The following is a 9,757-nucleotide window of genomic DNA, read 5'->3' on the forward strand; positions in this document are numbered from 1 at the left end:
GCCTTCATCTCTTTTTTCTTTTCTGGTCTTTCTAGGGACATGAAAGAAGTATAAAGGTAAAAGAGTACTTGGTAGTCCATAGTCCATGAAAGCAACGTGGAAGATTCAATGATGAGTAAGTTTCATAATTAAAGGTTCATTTATAGCCTCCAATATTCATATGTATTGATTGGGATCTTCTCCAGCCCCAAAATCCTCTCCAGCATCTACGGCTCATTTATAGTCATAGATCAAAATAATTAATGATTGAGATGTATTGAGGTGAAAAAAGTAATTTAAACACTAAATTTTTTTAAGTGTGATATACACTGCTGGACCCTCCAGCAGCTGGAGAGGATCCAAATCCATTAACTATCACTAATTACAGATAATTAAACAGAAAAAAATTATGTAGAAAAATTGTTCTGTTCAATAAAGCATCTCTGATCTATTTTTGCCAATCAAAACCTTGTAGGTAAGGCATTATTTTAGAAACTATATTCTGACATGCCATTAATTGTATTTGCTTACATTCATAACTCTGATTAGTGGCGGGGTCTGCTATCTTTGGTAGTATTTACCTACTTTTTAGAGGACACTTTGTCATCAAGAGTAACCCATTACTCAAAACCAAATTAACCATGCATTGAAGTGCTAAATAAATATATATATATATATACATACGAATAAATTAGAAGTTAGTTTAATCTTTATGCATATGACCGAGCAGGGGTGAACATGGGTCAGGTAAATCTAATGAACCCGCCCAATCCAATGCGATTCAATAGAAAAAATGTGGGTTGGATCGGACAATCAGGTTAGTCGGATGAATTTTACTACAACCCAACTAAGTTCGGATCGGATTTCGGATTCAGTTCAAATCCATCCAACCCAACCCAGAATCCATACATATAATAATATTAATAATTTTTATAATTTTACTCATACTTTGAGTGCTAGTGTCGGAGTGATGACTTTTTGAAATTTTGAGACTTAAGTATTTTAAGTTATTTGTCATATTTATTACATGTTTATATATAGTTATTTGGTATGCTGGAGACATCTAAGTTCTAAGTGTCATGACATGACATTTAGTGTTGTTTTTCACTTTTTAGATACTATTTATATTAGATTGTTTCATGTCATTTAGTAATGAAGTTTTATGTTTTCATGGTATTTGGCTATATGTCATTTATGTGGTATTATTTCTATAACTTTTTTTTTTTTTGTCTTTTTCATGCTATTTAGTATAATAACATATTTAGTATTTTTTATAACTTTTTCTGAATTTATAATAATTTTTGTTATTTTAATATATAGACCCAATAAATCCATCCAACCCAATCCAAACTTCGTCGGGTTGGTTCGGATCGGGTTCGAAGAAGAAATTCGTGAAATCTAACCCAACCCAACCCAGACAATTTTGATCGGTTCGAATTTTATTTTGACCAAAATTCATCCAACCCAACCCATATACACCCCCTGTGACCGAGACATCAAAGCATTCAATATTGCAGCAGAGTTTTTTACTTTATATATATAATTGATGTTGTCCTAGATCAGTTGTACTTTAAAGACTTTTACTTTAATCTGCAACAAATTTCCAACAACGGGCTTTTTGCCATGACTCCTATCTGTTGGGTTCATGTAGATGTGATTGGATTGGAAATTTTCATAGGGTAGTACTAGTAAATAACTCTGACATCTCATATGGTTGAACTATCAGTGTAATTAATCTGAGACTTATGAAACTAGGATGGCCCATACTTGTTATATATGAACATAATTTAATGAAACTTTTTTTTGTCTTTCTTTAACTTTCTCTCATGTTAGGAAAAAGTGATTCAAGATGCAGAGTGTTATACCTGCTACATAGTACTTGTGTTTATGTTGGGCCAATTCTACATGTAGTAGCTCAGTGCTTGTTGATCCCACTCTCCTGCATGGTTTATAATCTGAAGATGTACATAAATTTATTGGTTTTGGTAGGACCGTGATTGTAGTCACAATTTTTATCAACATTAATGAGGTGTTTGTATTTTGTAAGATCAAATGTTATGCAACTCCAATATACTTGTAATAATATGCTAGGAAATTGTTTCATACCCCACGGGAAAAAATACTACTTTCAACAAGAAATTGTTCATATTTTAACTGCACCAGTTGCATAAATTGCATTATCTATGTGAAAATTCCAATCGCAACAAGGGCTAAGCTATCTTCATTTTGAGCTATTGCAGTACCTAATAAATTGGGATTATTATTTTTGTTTAAATATAGACATTTACAAGCATTTTCGTCTATTTGTTTCAGAGTCAACGGGTCAGCAGTGTCACAATAAACTTAGTGCATGTTTGGTTTCTCATTCATCCATTTGACGCTTCATAACTAAGAATTGGGAGTTCTAAGAGACCAGACGTAAAAGAGGCTTCCTAGCTACCTCTGTCCACTCACTTGGCATCAACAGAAATCCACACATTGATGATTATAAAAAGATGAATTATATTCTTCCAAGTTCTTCTTTCTCAAAATCTGATGCCATGTGACAAAGGATTAATAATATGCACAAATTGATAAAAATAAATTATATGAACCCTCCATGTTTCTTTAGTTTATAAACAATGGCTTTAGATTTAGCATAAAGTTAAGCGTAAGACACTATGAGAAACCTGAACTTGGATACCACCTTTCCCTGTTAGGACCTCCTCAAGACCTTCAATCATTCAAGCAAAGAAAATGGACTGTTAAAATAAACACTTAAACAGTACTAATTGACTATACCTAGAAAGACGGAAGAAGATTTTTAGTATTGTTTTAGGAAACCAAATTGGTCCTACACGTGTCCTTTCATCGACACAATTTGATTCCCATAACACAATATTTTTTTCTTGATCAATCAAGTGAATAATTCAACTGGCCAACCAGATAATCCTTTCTAGCTTTATTTATTTTGGTTGTTATAATAAGACCATTTTGCCACAATTATGTATCTTTGGCTGCTACAATAATCGAAGAGGAGGTTTGTTTTTCATGTTCATGTGGAGGGTTGTTCTTCTTTGCTTTTGATGCTCTCCTTTCAGTCGCTTATTTTATTATGTATCCGTAACCAATTCTCATAATGTATATGTATGTGTTGCCAAAGAACAAGGCCAAGAACAATACTAGTCATGAGTCATAATAGGTGAAAGGGAAATATACAATAGATTGGAATTAATTAGAAAGCTGGTTTATGTCATGCTTTGCTGTTTCTGTAATAAAACATAATCATAATTTGTGAAAGGGAAATAACATGGAAGTCAAAGACTTCACCTTCGAAGAAATTTACTCCCGGGAATTTGAGCTTGGGTAAAATAATCCCTCTAAGGTCTATAAACAAGCTATGAAGCATGGTGTCATGCTAGATTGCTAGGTGATTGTGCATTTGTGCAATTGTGCTTATATCATTCACCAAGTTTTTCAAATTTCAGTAGGTGGTGTTGCGCTTAGTTACCAAACAAAAGTACGTAGGTGGTGAAAGGAAGCTCATGGTGATTTTATTTTTATTTTTGTTAATACATGAAATTTTAGCTTTCTATTGTGCTTTATTTTTTTGACAATACTTCCTAATGTGACTTGGTAGGTCTGAATTTGCTGTGGTGATTTTTTCGCCTAATTGTTTTTTTGTTGTTGTCAAATAGTCTAATTGTAATTCTTCTTGTTTTTTTCTTTATGGGTCACAATTTCTGTTCAAACATACTTTTGTGTCATACTTGGTTTGTACTTAGGTTCTACTTACTGAGCCCATCTCAGAAATGAGGCCCAGGTTTGTGAATAACTGGAACTCGGACTGTGTGAGAAGCCCATTTGAGGGTTTATTTTCTGAAACCTTATGGATAAAGGAATTAGCAGGGGTATCATTTATATTACTTGCTAAAAAAAAAAGTAAATAGAAAATAAAAAGAAAACAATCACATAGCACAGTAGTATAATAATGATGATCACAATTGTAACACATATATGTCGAATAAAAGGAAAAAAAAACTTCCACACAATGCAAAACTATTGAAGTATTGAACCACTATAATGTCCTTGCTGAGGAGAATGGCTGGGAATTGATCACATTACAACATGGTAGAAGGAAGTTCAAAGTAGGAACTGAGTGACTCATCTTCATTGTTTCTACCTTGTGTTGTGACTCCTGAATTAAATTCAAAGGAAAATGCACTAGACACCACAGGATACACCGAATGATCCATTTCAATATTTCCTCTTATTTTTCTTGCTTTAACTTGCTTTGCTTTACCAAATCCTGGAAAACAGCATTTGAATCCACCATCCTCCATTCTCTTCCCACCTTTAGAACCCTCTTTGATAAATTTTTCAGTTTTGGAGAAGTTTTCATTTTGCCTGTTGTTAGATTGTTCACTCAGCCTCAGATCAAATTCATCTGGGATTGCATGTGTTTTCCCTTGGTTACTAGTTAACAATGATATGCTCCTCTTTTGCATATGTTGATTCTTGAGGGCCAAGTCACTAGCCATACTTGGTGGTAATTCTAGGCTCTGGGACATTGAGGTTGCTGAACCTGGTAGCGTGGGACTCAAGAATCTCTGCTTTGAAGGTTGAAGTGTGTTGTTTTTCAGTGATTGTGGGTCAACCACAATCTGCACTTCTTTTTGAAACCTCATGTTTGATTTGTCCACCATTCTGCTTCAGCTTTCTCTACAATGCTTGCTTCAATTTGGTTTTTAGTGGTTTTTTTCTCACTGTATATGAAAATGGGGAATGTGGCTGACATGACTATTTATAGAAGAAACATGTTTGGAGTGATGATGATCTTTCTGTCTCTAACATTCTGATTTGGACTTTGATTTAGTATCTTCATTTAGATTAATTAATATGATTTTGGTTAATTCTTGGGGTCAGTTGACTTTTGTACTTGGCCGGCAATGTACTTGGATGATTGACTTTATGAGATATCGATGAGGGATTACACACCTTACAAAATGTATATTTTTAGGAATTGGACGTGTGTTTTGATTGAACTTTTCATTTCTTTTTCTATTTTAATTAGTGATGGTGGCAGTTGAATCTATGGTGCATGCGCAACATTCACAAATTAAACACAACTTGTGACGTGCTGATATCAAAGTGATGATACTCATGGTAGGAAGCAGACAAATCTTAGAATCTACGGCCAACCATAACAATTAACAAGTATCTAATGGCATCATCATGCCTTTGTTAGCAAGATGTGAGACAGAGGCACAACGAAATGCTAGAATTATTTGTGCAAACACTAGCTGTTTCTAAGAAACTTTGATGTTGAGAAGCAGCACATTGACCAAAGATATAGTCAAATAAGTTAAAATATAGCAGGATTGAGCAATCCTCACCTTAAGCTAGCTCACAATTCGGTTTAGACCTAACTTTACCTCAGCAGCTAGATTAAAGATTAGGGTTGTTCTAAACCTATATACAAGTTATTTCGCCATATCTCTGGTCAATGTAGACTTTAATATCATCTTAGAATTTGGGTTTAGGCCTACTAACTCTACCCAATAGCTAGCTTAGGGGTGAAGATTGTTTTAACATTTGACAATGATGCATTTACATTGAGCATTTGCTTACATTTTTCCAAGCACTCAAAGGTCTTGGATTCTGTTATTGCTGTTGAATTGTTGATCAGTCATCCTTCACTAGTAGGCAGTTAGGCACCCCTCTAATTGTGGTGCACCTTGCCTTGGTGGAACAACTTATCTACCTCCTAAACTTATATTTCTGCCCAAAAATGGGAAAGATTTATATTTGCAGCCATATGAGAATTGATTCCAGAGGCTAGTGGCAACTACATAGAGGGATGAAGCCAAGCTAATTATTTCATAAACATGTACCTGAAGCAGATGTATCTTTACAATCAGCACTCGGCTGAAGTTTTCTGTGTATACTAACAAACATTCTGTTTATTATAGTCTTTTCTTCTCTATCCCTTAGGCTCTCTGTCCTGCTATCCGGCGAAGCAGAAATTGAATAGGAAGAAAGCTGGTAGTGTAGATTCAGGCTCCCTAGTAAGACCTTAATAATGCTTTATTAGTATCATTCCGCCGCATGTATAGAATATCAATGCTATCTGATCATTGATTGCTTTCTCAGGCTTGTGAAAAATTGCATGACAATAAGACTAACTTCATGATACAGACTTACGGATAGAACAGTTGGCATTAATATCCTTTGCATGGTCAATTTGTGACTTACCATATTTATTCTGTTGATCAAATTTCAAATCAGTTTAGATCACAGTGTTTGGTTATCAACTAACCTAAAGTTTGCCTTTTTGTTAGAATTTGTTGGTAAGCAAAAAATAGCTACAAAACCACCCTTTACCTTTCAGGCTTCTTTCAGATGGTATTCTGCTTGCATCTAATAAGGTCACTTCCCCTAAGAGTGATAACTTTTGTATTTGGGCCTTATGAATCTGAAGTGGGGAAGTTGTTTTGACATTTTGTTTAAAGGTAGCATTCAGTGAAAATCAATTCAAGTTGCTCATTGATTGTATTCATCATTGTAAATAAGTTTCTTTGTGGTTCCTAAACTGCAACTCTCCCTGCTTTTCATACTTTATACAAATAATGAAATACAATTTTGACTGATAGTGGAAGAGATTTTCTGTTTTATTGGTGTATAAAAATTATATAAAACAATCAGGACAAAATATAAAAAGGTACCACTTTGATTCCTCATATTGCTTCTGTAACCCAAATGTGTGCAAAAATAAGTTGTCTCTAGTTTGAGATTACAGACTTCAGATAACCAGATTACTAACTTGAATACAGTTTAAACATGGTAAATAGACTAGCTCTTGCAAAACATTATGCAGGCAGGTGAATACTAAGGTAACATAACCAGCTACAAATGAAGTTTTTGAATACATATTAAGTCTAAATTCAACATATTTCCATAGGTTCAATCTCCATCACTCTCATGCACTTTGTGCTGCTGCTAAAAAGGAATTAAAATCATCCCTCGCTTTTCGCAAACGAGGAGTGATGCAAGATGCTGGAGAGGCAGGGTATGATCCAGAAGAAGATGATGTAGTAAACCGAACGTGGTGGCGAGGCGATGATGTGTCTGATTTTCTAGCACTGCCTCTTGAAGAACTATTCTTCAGGACCCCTTTAACAGGAGAACATTCTTCACTGGCACTGTTGTGTTTCATCAGTTCAATTGGCAGATCAAAGTAGTAATTATTAACCGAGTCTCCTTCAATCTCATGGAACATTGCTGCAGAAGCCCAAGAACCACATTCAAAATTCTCCAAGGAAACTGTCCTAGACATCACAGCTTCCCTTTTTGACCCTTCCTTTCTTGTTTTAACTGGCTTCACTTTACTACCACCAAAGCCTGGTAGATAGAGGCAAAGAGCACTGCATTTCAATCCATCATTCTCTGGTGTTTTCATGTGCTTAATGCTCTTATTACTCTTTGGACTTTCTTTAACAGCTTCAGTTTTGGAGATTTTGCCATCATGGTGCAATTTAACTTGCTCCACTGCACTTGTTTTTGACAACCAGTGATCAAATGATACAAATTCTTCAAAGGGTGTCAATGATCTTGCTTCACCACATGACTTGCTCTTACCTAAATGGACTTCATGAAGCAGATCCTGAAGCTTGTTATCAAACTTACTAGCTTCACATTTTGGTTCAGGACTCCCACTTTTTGATTTCTTCTTGGAAAGAGCCGAACCGAACCGCGGGGATGAGTTTGCTGAATTTGGAAGACTCAGGCTTAAAAATCTTTCCGTTGGAGGTTGAAGTGGTGGAGGGTGGAAAAGGGTGGCGGCGGTTCCAGAATTTGTGATTACAGTTGGAAGCATGAGATGTTTGGTAGGAGAATGAGAATCTTTCAAGGAAAGTGGATCCACCATGATCTGCTTTTCTTTTTGGAAGCTCTCCATGATTGAGATGATGGGGTAGTCCATGTCCAACATCCATGTAGAAAAATCACCTTGTTCCATGATTTTGTGTAGTTCTTGCAGGGAATTAGACATGGTTTTTTATGATAGAGATTTGTGTATCAGAATCAAGACATAGACTTGTGGAACTCCAAGAGTTGCTCACTACTTATAAAGAAGTGGCATACAATGTAAGGAAAATGTGTAGCACATCTTAGTCGTGAAGACCATGTTCTATGTCCACTATGGTTTATTTTATCATATGTTTTTTCCGTAGGTATGATCTGATTGAGAACATTGAGGATTTTTTATATTTTGTTGTAAATCACCCGTTGTTGTCACATTTGGATACCGACTATTCCAGTTTCAGAATTTAATCATATTTAAGGCTCTTCATCCCTCTTCATGGGTGTATTATAAGATCGAATTCGAAAGTTCTTCCAGCACACTCGATCTGTGTTGCCAACTTAGCTACCCCGTTGTACATTTAGGATGATAATTATGGTACATTGTACCTTCTATTCTAAAATATATGGTACATGAATGACTTGAAAATAAACTATATGAGCACGTCCTAAGATGAAATTGTATACGTGCTGGGATCAATCAGGAAAAAAAAAATCATGTCAAAGCATATAAAAGAAGGTAGGTCAAGTATAATATGAATAATTGATGTCAACATATAAGATACAAAACTACAGTTGCAGCAAACATAAGCCTTTCTTTCATCAGCATCTTTTCTCAAAATGACACATTTTATGTTTTAATACATTGATGTACTTATTCATGTTCAAATGTTGCAATTGTTATACACGCTGAATTTGGATGAAAAGTCAGCTCCAAGTGGGGGAATTGTAAAATAGAACCAAAAGTCAAAACTTCTGAAGTCTGAACTCTGAAATACCAATCCTAGAAATCAGCCGTGGGTATATTACTGTCAAAATTGCAACTGGTTCAACTGAATTGTTTCATTTTGATGGGTTAGAAGTTAGAACCAATGTATAATGTTTTCAGTCTTCAATGCTTATTTATAACCTAGCTCTCCATGCTGTCTGTGGTTGTTGCCTATGTAAGAAATATCCAATATGCATTAACCATCCTTGTATTCTGAATGTGTATAGGGGATGATTTTCAAGTTATTAGTTCTAGGCTCCTTCTAGCAGTTTTTTAGGTTTAGCTAGTGAAGTGAATTTTCTTTTTCAGTGCTTTTATGTTTTTGGTCATTGGGCTCAATAATAAAAGAGACATAAGCAAAGTTATCTACCTCATATATATGATAGCTGCAGAAGTTCTGGGCCATTGGCGGGCAACACATCTAGGCCCAAGAGGATAAAAAAAACTTTTTTTGGCTGAAAGACTTATTTTTATTAAGTTTTTTTATATATGATATGATGTGCTATTCTAGAATCGTCCTAATTCCAATAAAGTGTTGAGTATCCCATGATTAGTAACAAAGTGTAACAACTATTTAGAAATGAATATAAAAAAAAATTCAGCTTTGCTCCTAATTGAGTATCCCATGAATGTTATTGATCCGAAATTTCTCTTGACAACTCTCGATGAAAATAAAAAAAATTCTTGTCAATAGATATCAAATGTGTATTAGTTTCACTTTGAATTATAAAGACAATTTCGAGTAGTTTGTGATGATCCATAAACTTAATACCTTAAGGTTTTGAGTGAAAAATGTGACGTCCAACTCACTTGTGGTTTGCTCTTTAAACTAATGTGATGATACTCCGTGGTTTAAATCATCTCCTTTTCTTGACCAAAAAAAATCATCTCCTTTAGTCCAACAGTGTTATCAAAGTCAATGGTTGTTTGGCGAAGATGACCGACTCCTTG

The 9,757-nt window shown here is 34.8% G+C and overlaps 1 protein-coding gene across 1 annotated transcript; it reads right to left on the bottom strand.

Moving 5' to 3' along the window:
• Positions 1-6,788: 6,788 nt before the first annotated feature.
• LOC130723473 (uncharacterized) lies at positions 6,789-8,062 on the bottom strand. Its single transcript, XM_057574544.1, has one exon. It carries the CDS (start codon positions 8,006-8,008, stop codon positions 6,938-6,940), a length of 1,071 nt encoding a protein of 356 aa, XP_057430527.1. The 5' UTR covers positions 8,009-8,062; the 3' UTR covers positions 6,789-6,937.
• Between the last annotated feature and the right edge of the window lie 1,695 nt (positions 8,063-9,757).

The sequence above is a fragment of the Lotus japonicus genome, chromosome 6, assembly GCF_012489685.1.
Source record: "Lotus japonicus ecotype B-129 chromosome 6, LjGifu_v1.2".
NCBI lineage: Eukaryota > Viridiplantae > Streptophyta > Magnoliopsida > Fabales > Fabaceae > Lotus > Lotus japonicus.